Source organism: Saccopteryx leptura, chromosome 5 (assembly GCF_036850995.1).
Source record: "Saccopteryx leptura isolate mSacLep1 chromosome 5, mSacLep1_pri_phased_curated, whole genome shotgun sequence".
Taxonomy (NCBI): Eukaryota; Metazoa; Chordata; class Mammalia; order Chiroptera; family Emballonuridae; genus Saccopteryx; species Saccopteryx leptura.
Window position 1 is genome coordinate 31,156,164 of NC_089507.1, and position 20,967 is coordinate 31,177,130.

The 20,967-nt window shown below is 41.0% G+C and overlaps 1 protein-coding gene across 4 annotated transcripts in view; it reads right to left on the bottom strand.

Moving 5' to 3' along the window:
* ATP8A1 (ATPase phospholipid transporting 8A1) overlaps window positions 1-5,666 on the bottom strand; it is a 232,445-nt gene extending 226,779 nt beyond the window's left edge. For all 4 annotated transcript variants that reach the window (XM_066387035.1, XM_066387032.1, XM_066387033.1 and 1 more), the window contains exon 1: window positions 5,304-5,666. In XM_066387035.1, coding sequence (XP_066243132.1) covers window positions 5,304-5,352 — 49 coding nt within the window. In that variant the 5' untranslated portion in view covers window positions 5,353-5,666. The remainder of the gene's footprint in view (window positions 1-5,303) is intronic.
* Between the last annotated feature and the right edge of the window lie 15,301 nt (window positions 5,667-20,967).

Here is a 20,967-nt window from a genome sequence, read left to right on the forward strand (position 1 = left end):
TTAATGCTACTTTTTTTTAAAATCTTTTCATGAAACATAGTAGTATACCGGTAATTACAAACATTTTAAAGTTGCCATGTATACAGACCTAAACCAAAACAACTCCTACATTTATCACTTAGCACATTTTACATAATCAGAAGAATGTCTTACATTTTAGCATTATAATATTCATCCATCAGAAAAAAATAATGCAAATCATTGGACAGGTCTGTTTTTTGATGCATTTCCTTAGTTTTAAACAATTTAATGCTTATTATCTTATAAATTATGAGCTCTTGAACACTTTTTGACTCCGAAGTACCTGATAACAAATGTGCCTGTTAGGTGCTTACCTAATAACCATTCTCTCTTTTTTTCCTTTAGTAATAAAACACCGAGTAATGAGCCCAGCTAGAACACCTCATTTTCCAGCTTACCTTGCATACCGGGGCCAATGAAAACTGAGAACTTAGTCTTTGTGTGGTATTTTCAGTAAAACCCTTTGGACTCTCACCCTTCCATTTTTTTTTTTTTTTTTTCATACCGGGAACTCCTATACAATGGCAGGAACCCAGTGTTCTTGTTAGAACTTCAGGAAGGTATACATCCAGGATGGTGAAGCAGAAAGCCATAAGGAGACAATGTCCCTTTTGACTTTATGTAGTATGCATACCTGATCCGGACTGCTTACACTCTAGTTTTACAAGAGCGAGAAAAACTATTTTGTGTAAACACTATCATTTCAGTCCTTGTTCCAAGCATTTCTAATGCTGTATTCAGAGACCCATTTGATTTAGCTGGGGTGGAAATGAAGAGATCTAAAATGCTAAGCCTCCTGCTTTAACTCGTCTTGTTTTCTGGCCAATTTACTACAAGGGTTTCTACGGATCTTTAAAATATGTCCATTTGAATATGCCACAATTACTTTAAAATTTGAATGTATCTTTCTTACTGTATTGACCCTCCTTTCTCAATGTCTTTATCTTTAAATAGATTTTCTCAACTAATCAGTTTAAGACAGTAAAGCCAAGTTCCTCAATCAAACAAACAAACAAACAAAATCTACTGAACAGAAACTTCATGATCCAGCCCAGGAAACTAAAGTTTAATGTGATGCCCAGACGCTTGCATGAGAATCTCCTATCCTTTTAATCCATTTGTCTTCTGCCCTATATTCATGGTATCTCCTTGTCCTATGATATGACCTTTGTGACCTCATTTCCTACTATTCTCCCCCTCACTGTTCTTTTAACATTCCTGACTCTCTGCTGCATTGAGACCTTTGCTCTGGCTGTTCCTTCGGTCTGAAACACCGTTCCCTCAGATCTCCTCCAAGTTAACTCCTTCCCCTCCAACAACTTTTCAACAAAGGCCAGCCTACCAACCTACTTAACACTGCAATCCATCCACCAACCTTAAGCATCTCATCTGCTCTTTATTTTTTCCCATGGCACTTAACCACATAACATGTTCTATAATTTGCTAATCTATTGTTTCCTTTGTCTCTCAACTCACTAGAACGTAAGCACCTCCAGGGCAGAAATTATTGTGTTCTGATCACTGGAACTGCGTTAGAGTTCAGTAGATATCTGTTTAATGAGTTGATTCAGAAATATCTCTGATTCTTCCTTTCCCATTCTCACTGCTCCACTCCAATACTAATTCAAGACTTTATAAATTTTGGACTCTTTTGTTTTTTTTCACAATAGATTCTATCTATACTGTCATTCCCTTCAAGCTATCTAACATACTTCCAGACTTAAGCTTTCTGAAAGCACTTCTTTTCAAAGCATACTTTCCTATAACTATTTGGCTCCTAACTGGCCCTGTTAGAGATATTATACATTGGTGTCATGCTTGAATGAGAAATTGGATTAGGGCCCTGGCCGGTTGGCTCAGCAGTAGAGCATCTGCCTGGCATGTGGAAGTCCTGGGTTCAGTTCCTGGTCGGGAAGCACAGGAGAAGCTACCATCTGCTTCTCCACCCCTCCCCCTTTTCTTTCCCTCTCTCTTTCTCCTCCCTTTTCCCAGTCATGGCTTGAATGGTTTGTGCAATTTGGCCCCAGGCACTGAGGATGGCTCCATGGCCTTGACTCAGGCAATGAAGCAATGGCCACAGATAGGTAGAGCATCACCCTGTGGTGGGCATGCCAGGTGGATCCTGGTCAGGGCGCATGCGGAAGTCTGTCTCTCTCTTAATAAAAAAAATTTTTTTGGATTAGACAAGCTCTAAGATTCTCTTGAAATACTCACTTCTATATCCAAATGACTCATCTTGACATCCAAAATGCTCTGTAATCGAACAGTACCTCACCTATCCAAATTTACATCCTACCCCTTCCAAGTTTCCCTCTGTTTCTGACCAACTTCCCTAATGATCTCTCAAAAAAACCATGTTCACTTTCACCATTTTCTCAGTGGGTTACTCTCTCTGTCTTCAACACCCTCCCGACTATTAAAAGAGATGGCAATATCCCTTAGAACTTTGCTACTCAAATTGTGACCTACAGGACAGCATCAAAAATACCTGTGAACTCATCAGAAATGCAGCGAATCCAGCCCCACTGCAGGCCCACTGATTTGGAACCTACATCTAACCAGACCACTGGTGATTCTCGTGCACCTTCCAGTCTGGACGCACTCAGTGAGCACTCATCTCAAGTCAGTCCTCAATGAAGTGTTCTCTCAGCAGGACGCATGCTCTGATGTCCTCACTTTCCACAGGACCTCAGTCACCCGTAGCAAGCACAGTGTTCAATTAATAACATCCCTTTGTGGACTATTTATTCCTATTTCATGTTAATCTTTTCTCCTCAATTTGGTTGTAAATAAGATGCACACAGGACAGTCCTGCATCTGGCCAATCTGGATGCAGGGAAAAGAAACCCATCAAGGAAAAAGAGCCCATCCTAGTGCTACTTGGAAACGGAGGCTAGAAAACTCAGGGAGGGAGCGAGGGAGGCATTCCAGGCTCTGGCCAGGCTCTCAGCATGTCTCCCTGCCCCATTCTCTCCATCCAGTGCATTTTCTCTCCTATCTTTCTGTTTATTCAGTTTCTGCTTCCTCGTATCAGCGGCATCTGTATGACCCATTACAGCCAGCCACTGTCTCCTCTACCAGCCTGCTCACCTCTGTCCTTTTCTGCTTCAATTTTCACTCTTAAGTCTCTAAGCTAAACTCATTCCATGATAGATAACCACCACAGAAAATCCTTTTGAGCCAAACCACAAGGTTACAAGTGTCTGAGCCTTGGGTCAGGAGTGTACGCTGGTCCAATCAGCAGAGGCAAGGGGGCTGCAGTGGAGAACCAGGCACTTTAGGCAGTGGGAGCCATCCAAGGAGAATACGCCTTAGGAAAGAAAAGTGTGGGCAGAGCAGGCAATGAGCCACATCGCCAGCCCACAGAGTCATTATTTATGTTGTCCTCACCACAGTCTGGAGTAAAATGCTGAGCATATAATAAACGGAAACAGACCAATATGAGAGAGAGGGTCATTCACCAAGTACCATTATGCCCCTGACACTGCTGGATGCCCGGGGAATACAAAGATTAAATAAAAAGCAGTCCTTGTTTTCCCAGAGCTCTTAATCCAAATGTGCCACTGCACTAGTGGCTTGACCTTGGAAAAGTTCCTAAACCAACTGCGCCAGTTTCCTCAACTATCAGATAGGATCATCTTCACCAACCTCCAGCAGTGTTGTAAGGTCCTGTGAGGAAATCTTTGTGATAATGCTTTGCCAAATACATATGTGAATCAAAAACAATACTGTATCCTTTCAACAGTAACAAAATCCACATGTTCTGCATTGTTTTCTAGTCTTTCTCTCTTATTCCACACAATATATGATTTGTCGATTGCTATTACTTGAAAGAACAATCCCAACTGTTACCACTATATTTTCATTACCTGTATGGTTCATTCAAATGGTGATAAGGAAAATTGATTCATTTCACTCAGAAATATAAAAAACGAATACATTTTACTATGTACATTTTTATAACTGTCATTGACTACAGTGTGCATCTAAAACTGTAACGCCCTATATTTATCTTTGCATTATACTACACATAACAATAAGTATGTACTCAGTTCCTACGTAGAACACAGTGCAGGTGTGACTCATGTGGCCTTCTCCCCAAAGCAGTTCCATTCAGTATTTCTCAAGCACTGTACCAGAAAAATCATAGATATAAGAGCCCATTCTCCTATTTTTAACATGGGGACTTGGAGAAGGAAAAAAATAATAATACAATGGCCTCTCTCGAACCCCTGGAATCTTATTTTGCTAACTTCTTTTTTTTTCTTTTTCCTAAAACCACTTTACTACCTGCCTCATATTGGGCTGTGGAAAAGGGTAGGAATTAGTCATGATGGCAAGATAGACTAGTTCTCAAAAACATGTTATTTCCCCCTTCGCAGGATCCAAGTATGAGTTTATGGGAAAAACAAAAGAAAACAAAACTTGAGATATGTACAATCTTGGCTTTGCTCTGAGCAAAACCAAGGAATACTTATGGACTGCCACATGGAAGGCAGGATGCTGAGGGCTCCTTAGCTAAGATGGAGAGTGTTTTGGCCTTCCAAAAGCTTGCTTGCCCTTGGGCATCTGTTGCTCTTTGCTGACAAGTCTATCCATTCAACAGCTGGCTCTGGGTGGAGTGGAAAAAAAGCTTCCACCTTGCTAAAAAGTCAGTTCAGCTAGCCCAAGTGTGAGCTTCAGGCAGAAGGAAAAACAAAACGAAACCTTAGACCGAAGCTGGATGAGACTTCGCTGCAGGAGGCAGAATTGCAGAGACTGTAACACAGTCCCTGCTGAGCACCCAACCCCAGTTCAGGCTCCTCGCGCTCTGAGAGGCAAACGGTTGTAGATCCAAGACCCTGAAGCCTGGGAAAAGCACACCTACTTTCGGGGAGCCGTGATGTGTGGGGTGCAAAAAGGTGGGCGGCGGGTTGGGAATCTGTGCATTCGGGTGGGGAAGCCCAGTGGAGACTCGGAGGTCCATACGCCAGTGGGGAGGGAGGTGGGTTAGGCAAGAGCGCTCGGTGACAGTGATCAAACGATCGTGCTGCAGGGTAAAGCAAGCCTTGGGCATCTGGAGCTGGGAAGTGGTCTGCAATTGCATTGGAGGCATCGCAGGAAGAAAGGTCCGCTAGGGGCGACAGAAGAGGAGATGGGACAGGCATCTCTTCCCCCAAGCGCGTGCGCGCGCGCGCACACACACACACACACACACACACACACACACACACACACGACCCCAGGCTGGCCCAGAGCCGCCCTGCTGCGGTGTATGGTCCCGCGCTGCGGCGGCCACTTACCCTCTGCGCGGGAGCGGATCTCCGACACTGTCCTCCGCATGGTGGGCATCAAGGCGACCGCCGCAGGTGGGTCTTCAGCCCAGACTCTGCACCTGTCACTATGCCTCGCTGCGCTGTGCCGAGCGCTCAGTTGCTGCGCGGGCCCGGTTGCCCACCCAGGGCAGCTTAGCCGCGGGGCGCGGCCCCCGCACGCCGGCAGCAGGAGGAAGAGGCGACGAAGGTGGCGGCGCCCGCAGAGCTGGGCGAGCTTTCCCTGCAGACGCGGAGGGGGCGGCTCGGCAAGGGGCGGAGTTGGGGTGCCGGCGCCGGGGAGGGGACGCCGGGCGCGCGATCATTCCCTCCCCCCGCAGCCAGGAGAGCGGAGCGCGACAAGGACCGGGAGAGACCGGAGAGCACCTCCTCCGCCCCGCCCCTCTCCGGGTCGTACCATCCGTGTGGGGGGAGGGCTGTCAGCCAGCAGTCCCTCCGGACCCTGTCGTCGCTCCGCCCCAGGCTTCCACTCATCCGGTCCCTCCTTTAAGCCTCTCGGACTCTCTCAAGTTTTGTCCAGTGGATAAGGGGTTGTCCTGGCTCCTGCGTCCTTGAATATCCGCTCCCGTACCCTCTGGCTTTTAAACACAATGGAGTCGCCCGCGGTCTGGAAAGTCGGATTGGGTCTGAATGGGCAGGCGAGGGGCGGAAGGGTCTGGAACGCCGGGGTGTAAGTCCCTGTCCCTACAGTGGAAGGGACCGCAGGTTCCTCGTGGGGGTGCAGTTCTAGTGTCCCTGTACGCCAGCGGCTCTCTCGGCCGGAGCCGCACTTGCCTTCTCGCCCGGCCCACGAGCAACAGGCTCCGAGGCCGGCCGCCTGTTCTCCTCCTGCCCGGGGTGCGTCGGGGGCTGGCCTGCGAGTGGGCCTGGCGCACCCCGCCTGCTGCGTGCTCTGCAGCCTTACAGCCCTGGATCGCGATAAAACCAACTCTGGGGCCAGGTGGTTAAAAAGAACTTTTTTGTTTTGGGATTTTGCTTTTGGTGAAACCTGCAAGAAGTTGGGTGCAGTAGTTTACAACTGAAAAAGAGGAGAGGGGTTCTAGTATAAAAATCCATAAATATATTAAATTTTCATTTGCCCCATCTCCTGGAGATCATCGTAACCGCGTTACTCTTTTATCTTGTATACAAATCATTCAAGGAAGTACGGTATTTTAATTTCCCTGCTGATTTCACTTTTAAATTAGAATATATGGTATTATATAGATTCTGCTGAAATGGCAAGAAAGGATTAAATTAAATTGGAAGCAATCTTCCTCCAGCACCGGATGGAAGAGAGCCTTATATGGAGGCTATTTATGTGAACTGCTTTCAGATCCTAGAGTGGTTTGACCAGAGAAATAAGTGATTATTCCCAAGACTCAGGAAAAAATAAAATAAAAATGAAATCTGCTAATAGCATCTTATCTCCATATGTGGTATTTCCTCTGCTTCCTGCAGGTAGCATTTGCTAATCAGAGCCCTGCCCTACATTAATACTCGGTCAGTCAATGCATATTTATGAAAAACCCACTCTACTTGGCTCTGACTCAGAGGCTGGGATTAGAGCCAAAAAATGTATTTCCAGTGTTGAGGAAATAACACAGGGTAGAGCAGGACTCACCATAAATGTGTTTGTTTCAGTGATGGTCATGATTTAAAAGTGTGTTCTTCCAAAAGTAAGACATGAGCACACAGCTTTTTTAGGACTGTCATCACTGGCCGTTTTTATTCCTTCCAGATCCAGGACTTCCTTGTATAAAGTAGTTTTCCTCGGACTTGACGAACATGAGTCTGAAACAAAAGTGTCAAAGTATGGCAAGAAATCAGCTTTAAAAGTCAGTGACTAGAAACTAGAGAAAATGCAGTGCTTTTATGATTTCTAGTTTAGGGTGTCATTTGCAGAAAGCCAGAGCCAGTTTTTATTCACAATCAGTGCACAGTCACATGACAGTATTTGATTTGTGTGCAATCGCCTTTGTAATTCCTGATGAGCCCTCAAGTGAACTTCAAGTCTAACTATTTACAAATAGTAATTATTTGAAGGGAGTTCCAGAGATTACCCCTGTTTTGTATAAAGCAATCCATTTTATATATGCTTTTGTGTATGTGTGTCCCATTGACAACCCATCAGCAAACATGTCAACATATGTCGTCCATACAGTAAATGTCAACAGTCTTTCATACAGAGAAGAACATTGCCTGATACAGTCTGTAATTTACTGTGTATCTTTCCCCAGATTATTCTGTTATTGTTTCCAAAATGGTAAGACTGTCCCAACCAACTCATTTCTGAAACACACACACACACACACACACAAAACACTCATTCCTAATTGCTAGAAATCACATCCATTTTTATTGATTCAGAAGCCTGATTGAAGTTGAGTGTGGCACTGATCTATATCTGTTTGATTTCAGAGTCCTCTCAGATCTCATCTTCCATTGTTGTAAGAAGCACAGTGTGCCAGTCCCTGGCAGGAAACTCCGGTTCAGCAACATGACCTTGTCACAGAATCTGTAGTACAATTCAGACATCAGCAAGATCATTTAAAAATGTTCAGGTCCTATGACTCCACTGCTGATGGGCTTAGAAAGAAGAGGGTTATACAAGGATAGTTTCTTCAAGGACCAGGTTTTATCGTTTCCCACAGATATACACTGAATGTAGTATACAATATGTGTGAGGTGCTGAGCCAGAGTGCTAGGTTACAAAGACACTTAGTGCACCTGTGAGAGTTAACCAGCAGTGGAACTACTATAGATGCCTGCTGCTTAATGCTCAAGGATCAAGCGGCAACAACTATAGACATTTAGAGAAGGGGAGAGTCCAAGAGCTGGGGTGATCAACAGAGTTGAGCTAGGTTGGGTTTAAGGCTGCAAAAATGTAAATGTAGAAACAAACTATCATTCCAGATAGGAATACTTGGCACACAGTAAGTACTCAGTAATTTGTTTAACAAAGATTTAAGATAAATGGAATCATTTTAAAAAAGTATATTTGTTTGGGGGAGACAAAGAGACTGATTTGACTGCAACAAAGATTCTCATTGGTAATCTGTACTTTTTCCATGGGTGAATTGTATGTTATGTGAATTGTATCTTAAAGCAGTTAAAAATAATTTGTCTCCAGAGGTATCAGGCACAAATTTATCAAGTCCAGGAAGTAAAAAGGAGATGTCAGGGGATATTCCTATCTTCCTCGATATTCACTTAAATTACTTGATGTTGTCTAAGTTGGTTGGTGTTTGGGGCCACCAAAAATTGAGAATTAGTCTCCTTTGGTAGGAACTCATACTCAAGTGGGTGAGAGAGGCATGTTCACTAATTTACTAACTTATGACACAGGCAGAAATCCTTTGGGAAATTGTGCCTGAAGCTAAGGAGACATGCTTGAGAACCCTGCTTCTGACTGAGACCGAGGCATGGAAAGTTGGTTACCACGCTACTATAAAACACAGATGCTGAACAGTGCTGGCACTAGAGTTTAAATTCTTTTGCAGAAGCACAAAATATTTAGATAAATTAATCTTAAGTTTTAAATAATTTTATCTTTTAGTTTAAAATTGAGGTGAATCTATAACACAAAATTCCATCAAATCACAAAGCTACCTGGTGAAAGTAAGAAAAGATACTACCTTTGGTGCATAGTTGGTGTATTGATTTGATGGATTAGTGTATGGATGAGATATATATATTATTAGAATTGTGAGGTACTTTCCCCAAGATCTCCTACCTTGATTGCTCCCTCTCTGTCACCATTCCTTACATGTGTTCTCGTCTAAGACACCAGCAAGTTCTTTAGAGTCAGTTTCCAAAATATATCTTAAGTCTCTTCATCTCCACCTCTATCCCTCTTAGGCAAGCCACCATCACTGCTCACTTGCAATAGCCTCCTAACTGATCGCCATGCTTTTATGTTTGTTATTCATTCATCTTACAGGAGGAGCCAAAGTTATATTTTTAAATACAAATCAGTTAATGTCATTTCTTAAGACTCTTCAGTGTGGCTTCCCATAGCATTGGAAATTAAGCCCAAACCCGTGTCTTTGGCCACCTCTCAGACTCATCTCCTTCTCCCTCCTCATTTGGTCACCGGGCTCAGATTATTCCAGCCCACCCCAGCTCTCAGTGTCCCACTTCCCCAGTGCCAGCCACCAGGTCACCACCAGGCTACCACCAGACTGCCCTATGTTTTTCTCATGATACTTACCTCTATCTGAAGTTGTTTTTATTTGTTTGTTTACCTGTTTATGATCAATAGCCCTGCTATATTTGTCTTACTTATTACAACTTGTCTATCTTTTAAGAACAGGGTCTGTGATATAGACAAGCTCAATAAAGATTTGTTGAATGAATGAACTGAAAAATGTGTGTATTGTAAATTCCCAGGTTCCCTAAGCTTGGAGACTAGAAATAAGTAGAAAAATAAGTAGCATTCTATTTGAAGAGATACTAAGTTTGCACCCTTCATAAGAATATATACAGGAATATATTACTTTGCCAGATTTATTTACATAAAATAATTTGGTGCCTATATGTTCTGAAGTACTTGAGGTCAGAAAAATCCTGTGACTACCCTATTGGCTTTTGTCAAAATTGAGCCATCAAATTTTAAAAACAAACTGATTTCAACTCAAACCTCTAAACCCATTGTTATTCAATACTCCATGCACTTATTCTTACTCATAATGATTAAATCAATATATATTGTTCATGCCTGTGATTCATGTCCCACGATTGTATTATTGCTCTCTTTTTAAATGCTTTAGCAAGGTTTTAATTCAAAGTTATAATGTCTTTAAACTTTAATATCTTCATCTATTGGATATTTCCAACAACAAAAAAGTGCAGTGATATTTTCTTCACTGTAATTTAAAATTCTTTGCTACTGTTTAAATGAAACTATAGTTTTGTAATGTGGGTTTGTATTTTTTGAAAGGACTCTTAATAGAAAAAATTTGTAATACTCTCCAGCCTATTTTAAATAGCATCCTATTCATACACAGTCTTTTAGGGAAACATTTACTGAATATCTTATTCAAAAAGTGGCAAAATAATCCTAATGTTGAGATAGTGAATTCAAATTTATTATTTAAAACTGATGAAAAGGTATGATTTTTCCTTTAAAATTTTTCTTCTTATCAGAGCCAAGAAGTGAAAATAATAAGTGCTGGGGTGTTTTTTTTTTCAAAAGTGAACAAACAACATTTCAGTAATGCTGGTCTATAAAATATTGTAAAATAATTATGAACTTCATGGATGCATTTTAGTGTAGTATTGTCATGGATTTTGACATTTAAAAAAGTTAGTTTGTTAAAGTATAATTGATGTACAATAAACCTCTTATGTCTAAAGTGCAGAATTTGATAAATATGGACATATGTATACACCTATGAAGCCATCACCACATTCAAGATGATAAATAAATCCATTTTCTAGATATTGAGCTGGGTATTGGAGTTTGAGTGGTCAGCTAAAAAAAATAGGTTCCGGTCCCATATAGCACTTATGACATTAATCAAATAGTTATGTAAGTAAACAAATATAAAATCCCAACTGTGTATTATACTCTAAGGCAGTGGTCCCCAACCCCCGGGCCGCGGACCAGTACCGGTCAGTGGGCCATTTGGTACCAGTCCACAGAGAAAGAATAAATACCTTACATTATTTCCATTTTATTTATATTTAAGTCTCAACGATGTTTTATTTTTAAAAAATGACCAGATTCCCTCTGTTAAATCCATCTAAGACTCACTCTTGATGCTTGTCTCGTAAGTTCGACAATTATATTTAAAAAATACCACAGTTTTTTACGCCAGTTGCATAATTTTATTTTGTGCATTTATCCATCCCACCCTAAAGGCCGGTTCGTGAAAATATTTTCTGACATTAAACCAGTCCGTGGCCCAAAAAAGGTTAGGGACCACTGCTCTAAGGGAAAGATAATCTACATTTCCATATATTAATGGTCCTTGAAAGTATTTCTGGGCTTTTGTACTTAATATCTGGAACTCTTCAAAGTTGCTTATAATATATCTGAAAATGTACATGAACATTTTGTTTCTAGTGAATGTGAAGGCTTTTCTCTTGGGAGGATTGTAATGTTTGTTAAATGAAAAAGATTACCAGTGAAGAAAAGGAATTTTATTCTAACATTTCCTTGATGTTGACCAGAAAACCAATATTGTAAATGGACAGAAATTCACAAGTAAATCCACTTTTTTTTTTTGCCATGTCATATTAAGTACTATTTCAGGAAGGAAAGGTGACAATAATAAGGTAAAAATCACTGAAAGAGACCAAAACCCCAGAATTTTTACTAAATATTGAGTCTGGCAGTAAATGAAATAAATAAATATTATTATCACATATAGTTTTGTAATCCCAAGACTTTAAATTTAGATAGAAGGCCAGAATTAAACAAGATGGTTTCCTGACTAATTGAAAGAAGCCATAGCTTTCAAAAATGAAACACTTGCCAGTTGTGTTTGGACTGCTTGGATGATACATCCTCTGCTCAGGTTCATAACTCACTACAGCACTTAACAGGTCTATTGGAAAAAATGTTTCCTCTGACCCCCAAATAACTCAGAAATAACATATTCTGCAAAGAGGAATCATTTATCACTGTAGATTCTTTCCAACTTTGAACTCAGGAAATCTATGAAATGGAGGAGAATCAATACTTAATCCAGGGTGACATTTTAGTTTTTTGCCCCAAAGAAAAGAAGCCAGGGATTGGAGGGAGGGGAGGCACTGAAGAGAAAAGATATAAAAGAAGAAAACTGACTGTAGATTCAAGGTTTGTGGAACTGGAGACATTGAAGGTAAGAGCAAGGTGACTTAAGGCCAAGTATGAGAGCAGAGGCTTGAAGTGTCCCTGCCTGTATTGATTTTGTGTGTGCATGTATCTGTGTATCTGTTTTTTATTTGGTCTGAATTCTTAAAAACTAACCTCAGCCTGCTAAACATGTGACTTTCTCCTGTTCCTGGATCCATGCTTTTCTGACGACTCCAGCTTGCCTCCCCTGCGTTCAGAAGCCGTGTACATATACCCTCTAACTCAGGGGTCCCCAAACTACGGCCCACGGGCCACATGCGGCCCCCTGAGGCCATTTATCCAGCCCCCACCGCACTTCCGGAAGGGGCACCTCTTTCATTGGTGGTCAGTAAGAGGAGCATAGTTCCCATTGAAATGCTGGTCAGTTTGTTGATTTAAATTTACTTGTTCTTTATTTTAAATGTTATATTTGTTCCCGTTTTGTTTTTCTACTTTAAAATAAGATATGTGCAGTGTGCATAGGGATTTGTTCATAGTTTTTTTTATAGTCCGGCCCTCCAATGGTCTGAGGGACAGTGAACTGGCCCCCTATGTAAAAAGTTTGGGGACCCCTGCTCTAACTGAAGCAGCTCTATCTATCTGTTGCTTGCATATAGCCCTTCAGAGTTTCCAATGCCCCCATTAGGGAGGATCATGCAAATCAGCAGAGGGGATGGAGTGAATGCTTCCCTCCTCCATCCTAGCTGGCTTCTGGTAGACCAGCCATAGTATCCACACTGAGGATGGGAATAAGGATAAGGATTAAAATGGGGCCAACATGCTGAGTCAGATCTCTTTAAGCATCTCTTCCTGGAGTCTCACATAAAAGTTATGCTCCTTTCTTATTGGCCGACAGGGAGGCTGATAAATTTAGGTTTTTTCTTCAGCTGGCAATGCACCGAGATAAAATTTGGGAATCTGATACCCACGAGGAAGGAGAGAATGGATTTGAGGGTGGGCTGGCAGCCAGATTCTCTGCTACACTTTTCCATACATCTCAGAAATCATTCTCAAGGTTGCATTACTGCTGGAGATCTTCACAATGAAAGTACGTTTTATTCAAATTGTGTTTTAAAATATTTATAAGAAAAAATAAAAAGACTGTTTTATCTTAGAAATAGGTTTGATTAAATAGATTTTAGACTACTGCTTAGCAAAAAACTTATTAAATGCTTATTGAATATGGTATTGAATTGAGCACAATAGGAATTATAAGGATAAGTTAATTTAATGAACTTAGTTATTGAAGTGACTTCCTGGTTAAAAATAATAGAATCTGGCCCTGGCCGGTTGGCTCAGCGGTAGAGCATCGGCCTGGCGTGCGGGGGGACCCGGGTTTGATTCCCAGCCAGGGCACATAGGAGAAGCGCCCATTTGCTTCTCCACCCCCCCCCCTCCTTCCTCTCTGTCTCTCTCTTTCCCTCCCGCAGCCAAGGCTCCATTGGAGCAAAGATGGCCCGGGCGCTGGGGATGGCTCCTTGGCCTCTGCCCCAGGCGCTAGAGTGGCTCTGGTCGCGGCAGAGCGACGCCCCCGAGGGGCAGAGCATCGCCCCCTGGTGGGCAGAGCGTGGCCCCTGGTGGGCGTGCCGGGTGGATCCCGGTCGGGCGCATGCGGGAGTCTGTCTGACTGTCTCTCCCCGTTTCCAGCTTCAGAAAAATACAAAAAAAAAAAAAAAAAAAATAGAATCTTAGGGGTGGATAAGACTCACAAAGCAATGGATGAACTAAAAACATAAAAAGATCTCTCTTTCAATTTCTATCTGCTTACATCAGAAAAGGGAAGAAAACAGAACGAGAGGGTTCTGAACAACACCACTTGGGTACATCAGCCTCTCAGCTGTGCAGACTCAGGAGCGAAAGGGCCTTACTACATTAGGAAGCTACTGTAGCTGTCCCACTGAAAGGAGTTTTCTGTGTTCTTGAAGATGGCTTTTGGCTCTTGAAAAGATTATTCAAAGCCAACTTTATTTTTAAATATTAATATTCAGTGTATTAAATTTATATGTTAAAGGCATAGTTCTTTCCTAAGTTTTGAAATTCAACCTAATCATTTTATTCTGCCTAAGAATATGACAAATTTTAAGAATTATTTTAAAGGAGGTACGTAGTTGATTAATGTTTGATTCTACCTGTAAACTAAAGCACGCTTGAACGTTTTTTTTCCCCATTGATTTTTTTTGAGGGAGATGGAGATAGGGAGAGAAGCATTAACTCACTTCACTTAGTTGTTGCATTTAGTTGTGGACTCATTCGTTGCTTCTTGTATGTGCATTGACCAGGGGTCAGGGCCCATGACCTCTGGTGCGCCAGGATGATGCTTTATCCACTGAGCAACCCTGCCAGGGCCAACATCCTTAAACATTTTAAACTATACTTATGAAGTTGATAGATTTTTAAAAGCTTTTTGTCATCTGAAAGAGACTTCCAAGTAATTTAACCCTTATAATAGGATAAATGTAACTTATAAAAATAAGTCCTAGGCTTTAAAAAAATTCCTAGTACTGATAGATTTCAACATAAATTCTTTATTTAAATCAAATTTTCAGGTCATGTCAATTTAATTTGGAATCACAAGGATGAAAAATTTTCATAATAGATTAAATTATTTTAAATAGATTATTTCTAAAACTTACTAAACTATTAATTAGTACTATATGTTTTTCACATACACACATATTTACTTAAACATATCTATCTATCATCTATCTATCTAGATATATATACACACACATACTTAATTTTCCAGGTTTAAAACTACTAATTCTCTTAGAAACAATTATGTCATCCAGCCAATTTTAGGGTTACAGTCTCAATTGACTGAAGTTGACCTGAGACATCTAAGGTCTAGAACTACAGATACCTTGAAATTTTTTTCACATCATCTTTGGCTGTCAATGGGCTTCAGTTCTCTACATTCAAGTAACCCATTATCTAAAACTTCTCTCTATTGTAGAAGTCCACATTTGGTCCACATTTGATTGATTTCAACTAACCTATTTCTGTATTATTATACTTTAAATTCTTTTCAGATCTTGTCCTACCTGTTAGCACTAATGTCTATAGTTCTTCTAAGGACATTGGATTGGATTTTGTTTATACTGCAAGGCTTTTTCTAATTGGTTCCTTTTGGTTTTAAGGTCTAAGCTTACCATCAGGGGACCCTGAATGAGATTGGTGGCACCTGGAAAGGAAACAATGGAGAGGTGTCATGAAGGGAGAATGGAGAGGAGACCTTAAGGCTGCAATGAATTCTAAGAAGAAGAAACATTGAGCAGACACCCCAGTGGTAAGGTGAAGCGTGGCGGTACCAATCCTCACTCTATGTCTCCCTCCTTCCACAACTCTCCAGTCATTCTTATGAGTAGACAACATACTCTCTACTGACCCCTATGGGAACACACAACCTAAAATATTTATCTAGCCAGTGGTAGTCAATCTGATCCCTACCGCCCCCTAGTGGGTGTCCCAGCTTTCATGGTGGGCAGTAGCGGAGCAGCCAAAATATAAATAAAATGATAGCTTTAACTATAGTAAGTTGTTTTATAAAGATTTATTCTGCAAAACTTAGCGAAAATTCGACATAAAGTACTTGGTAAGTAATTATTATATGCTTTAACTTGCTGTAACTCTGCTTTATAAATTTTATAAAGTAAAGTTACTTCCCTACTTTATAAATCACCATTCCTGTGGAACTGGTGGTCAGTTAGAAAATTTTACTACTAACAGAGATACAAAAGTGGGTGGTAGGTATAAAAAGGTTGACTACTCCTGATCTAGACGAAGTTGTAGAAAAGCTATAATTTTAGACCTTCCCTCGGGTCTTTTGGTGGTCAGAATGTGGTAAGCAAGGACAGTTAGATCTATTGTTTGAAAAGGTGGACTTTTTCTTATTCACCAACAGGCCCCTCCCTGAATTTTGAAACTGGAGGGTGAATATGAGAGCAGTAGTTGGAATGCATGTTAACAATAAAAAGTGCTGTCTAATTGCTGAAAGAGTGAGAGTGTGAAGGTCATTTATTAGTATAACTCTGTTGTGTATTGTCTTTGAAAATCATCCTTGTTCTTTGTGTGTGTGTATTAGAAAAAGAGAGGTGTGCGAGTTTGATACAATTATTATTTTTTTCAATGTTACTTTGAAATATTATTTATTTTTATTGATTTTTTTTTTTGAGAGAGAGAGATATGAATTTGTTGTTCCATTTATTTATGCATTCATTGGTTGATTTTAGAATGTGCCCTGACTGGGGATTGAACCCTCAACTTTGGTGTTTGGGACAATACTCTAACCAACTGAGCTGATCAGCTGGGTCCACAATTGTTATTTTTCGATAGAACAGGAAGAATAGGAGGTATGTTGTTGCCTCCCACCAACGAAAGGCTGTCATACCAGGCGTGTCCTTAAGTACCACTACTGATCCATTCTATAACCCTCCTCTGCTTATTTCACTCGAGACCAAGTTCAATCTTGGGGAAATAGGTTACTGAGTCCATTATATTATACTAGTTGCAGGAGGAGGAGTGCTTCCTTAAGTAGAAATAGAAGTTGGCTCTGAAGGTTTATCCATTTTGGGGGAAAAAGCAGAATGGACAGTGGGATGGTAACAAGTCTAAAAAGTGGAGTATGCCCTCAGGGTGAGGCCCTGTGCAGAGAGTAAGCTATTGTTTTCCCCTTTCCTCTTGGACTATGGAAATATTACATTTACTTTAGAGTTCCACAATAAAACGTTTTTTATATATTTTGACATATTTCAGACTTACAGAGAAGTTAAAGCATTTTACTTTATTTGCTTTATTTTTTCTCTTTAATGTTTTTTTCTAAACCATTTGAGAGTAACTTGCTGACATGATACCCCTTGCTACTAAATACTTCCTTGTATATTTTATTTTATTTTTATTTTTGTGTGATTTTATTAAGAGAAGCACAACACAATGGTTAAAATCAAGAATTTAATATTAAAATAATACTAGTATCTAATCCATAGACCTTATTCAGATTTATCATTTGTCTCAGTAATGTTCTCCAGGTCATGTTTTGCTATCGGTGGTCACATCCCTTTAGTCTCCTTTCATCTGGACCAATTCTTCAGTCTCTCTGGGTATTTCATGACATCGACAGTTCTGAAGAGTGCAGGCCAGTAGTTTTATAAAATATGCTGTAGTCTAGCTTGACTGATGCCTCCTTACGGTTTTGACAGGAAACTACAGAAGTGATGTTGAGTTCTTCCTCCGTAAGTCCTCTTAGGAGGCACACCATTACCGGTGTGTTCACTTGGATCACTTGATTAAGGTGGTGACTTCCAGGCTTCCCTTTTATAATTAGGAGTAACTGGTGGGGAGACCAGTTTTACATTTTCAATTGTCGTACCATGCAATTCTCCTCTGTATATTTAGAAAAAAAATTTTGTTGTTTTTTTCTCCTTTTCTATCCCCCACCCCAAACAGATTTACTCCTTACTCTTCCACTTGCCTACGCTGAGCTCTGCCACTGGTCCCCACCCCTTATCTCTCTGGTCCAGAACTGCCCCCACTGGTCTTTGCAGTGGCGGGAGAACCCACAATTCCTGTTACTTCCCCCTCTCTTCAGTTCCCAGGACACAACTATGAAGACTACCTGAAGTGTACTTTACTGAGTGTTTTCGAGGTTACTGAACGTGAGTATATAAAATGGAAAATAGGAGGATGTTTCTTTTTAAATTTATGACACTTAAGAAATCTTTTCTGGCCCTGGCCGGCTGGCTCAGTGGTAGAGCGTCGGCCTGGCGTGCAGGAGTCCCGGGTTCGATTCCGGCCAGGGCACACAGGAGAAGCACACATCTACTTCTCCACCCCTCCCCCTCTCCTTCCTCTCTGTCTGTCTCTTCCCCTCCTGCAGCCAAGGCTCCACTGGAACAAGGTTGGCCCGGGCACTGACGATGGCTCCGTGGCCTCTGCCTCAGGTGCTAGAATGGCTCTGGTTGCAACAGAATAACGCCCCAGATGGGCAGAGCATCGCCCCCTGGTGGGCATGCCGGTTGGATCCCGGTCGGGCACATGTGGGAGTCTGTCTGACTGCCTCCCCGTTTCCAACTTCAGAAAAATACAAAAAAAAAAAAAAAAAAAAAAAAAGAAAAGGAAATTTTTTCTGCTGAACAATTTACCTAATACCTTTGTTAGAAAAGACATTGAGGCTAATTTGTATTGTAGACCTTACTCTTGTCATTTGGGAAGCTTAGTTCCTACCCGAGATTAGTCACTAAACTTACAAAAAAACACACTATTTTTACACTTAAAATTAGTATTAATTCTAATATTATTATACATCTAGTAAGAGCTCAAGGTCTTTTCCCTGTTAGCTGTTATTTGTAGGTAAGCTGGTTGTAAAGCTAGGGAAAATTTTCTCATTGTAGGAAACATTTTTATCTTGGTATAAATGAAAAGTTATAGTGAAACATTTTGCTCTGACCTATAAGAAATCTTGTTGCTCATAGTTTTTCTCTATAGCTTAGATCAGGGGTCTCAAACTCAACTCAGCATGTGGGCCGCAGAGCAAGATCATAGCCGTTTGGCGGGCCGCACTAGGTCTACAAAAGGCAACTGTTACGCAACACTTTTCTCACTGCAGTTGAAAACAAAAAAAAATCAGTACAACAAGCACAATCGTACATGCAGTTTACTCAGTGTCACAAAACGACCAGAAACTGTAGTTCGCATCACAACTGCTGTTAACTAAGCTAATATCTAGCTAGGATGCTAGAGAAATGAAAAATACAAGTAGGCCCCTAGGCTTACTTAATTTTATCCAAAATATTTTGAACTTCGTGGATTAGTCTGCGGGCCGCACAAAATTGTTTGGTGGGCCGCATGCGGCCCGCGGGCCGCGAATTTGAGACCCCTGGTTTAGATAGTAGAGAAATTGATAGAGCAGAGCATAGATATGTCCTTTTCAGTGTGTGTTCCCATAACATATTACAGAATGTTCAGGAACGTGTGCACGAGAAATAAGATGCCATTTTCACTGAGAGGTAACGAGAAGAGCGGCATGCTTATAGAAGTGTCCATTCTGCCGAACACGTGGTCCAATGAATATTTCATCCTATACAGCATAAGGAAAAGCAAACCTCACATTCTCTCAATTTCATTATAGATTGCTTTCTGACATTGGGAAGTGAATAGGGAGCTTTGTTTTTGTTCTTTCTCATCACAGTATAGTCTGTCTTGGAAAAACTGACAATCGAGAGTGCTGAAACTGTGAGTGAATGATTTGGATTAGTCACCTTGAAGAAGCCTAAAAAAATTGGCAGCCATTCAAACACAGAAATTGAACCAATTAAGGGTAAAACTAACCTGTCTTGCAGCTTTCTGTCCAAAAAACTGCCTCCTTTTGTAGCAGTTTTGGAGTCTGAACTCTGTTCTTTAGAACACGGAGATGTGTAGAAAGTACTGACAAGAACCCAATAAAATCTATCGAGCAAGGTCAAGGGACTTGCTTCTTGCTGTGAGGACACAGGCACCCAGGCGGCTTGCTCAGGCGTTTGGAGGGCAACTCGGAGCAGTGCCACCTGTTCCCCTTTTATTTCCTCATAACACGTTCCCCTGTCTGGGCATCTGACTCAGAGGCAGCAGAGGTGCTGTTGATGCCGGAGACAATGGTTTGTTCAGTTATCCTGGGATGACCTGGTAACTGAGAAAATGAGAAGCTGGGGGACTCAGTGAATTTTCCTGCTGTGTGCGTTTCTCACTGCCACCTCCTCTTGCATGTGTTTCTTCCTACCTTGTTAAAGGGAGCAGCTGTCCTACTTTTCAGGCGACCATCCTGTCGATGGAATCAGCTGGGTGTTTTTGATGTATACAGAAGTGATCATTACAGAGCAGGTAGCAGAAATAAGGATAGGATGTTTCATTTTTCTGATCCCTTGGAGAAGGACACATTTCACGTAAGTAGATTTTTCTAGACAGATGAAAGTTCTGCCTTACACATCAAAATTTGTTTGTAACTTCGAGACGTGGTGTAGCATAGTGGTGAAGTGTACAGATGGAGGTGGATTGTCTGTATTTCAATTCTGACTTTACCACTTTCTAGCTTTGTAACTTTGGACATTGTATCTAACCTCTCTTGCCTCAGTTTCTTCATTTACAAAGTGGGGGTAATAACCACCTTACAGAGTTTTTGTGAGGATTAAATGAGTTATTATATGTAAAACATTTAGAATGCCAAATATGTTGCGTCAAAGGAGAATTCTTCTTATTAATTCAACCATTCATATACAAATCTTGCTATAAAATGCTACCCACCTTCCTGCTTTATTTTATAGACTACATTGAGCATTGAGTATTCAGGGTATTCAGTGCCTTCATACACAGAGAGATAATATGGTTGTGCCTTCAGGCAGGGCTGTGAAGATGTTGATGATAAAATAATAGCTAATATTGTATATTGGACAGTTTTTGTGAATGTTGTTGGTAATTCTTACAGTGAACTTCTAAGATAGGTATACTAGGAAATAGGTTTGGAGGATTTAAGGATGTGCCCAACTTCATGCAGCTAGAAGTAGATTTGAGATGCAGACTTGGGGCTGTGTGACTTCAGAACCAGTGCTCTTGGTCACCTCACCATACTGCCTGGTGGCTAGGACTTCTTGTCCCCACACTGGTGTTTCTCAAACTTGCTTAACCATAAAAATAATAATTAAATATAATCATTAAAGATTTGCTACAAAACAGCACATTCTGAAGACTTATTGTTACTTTATCCTTTGAATAATCTTAGCATATTGGAGAATATTTCCATTCCTAGGCAAGTACATTCCTACAAATATCTGAAAAATGAGAGGCTGCAAGGAATGAGAAGAAAGA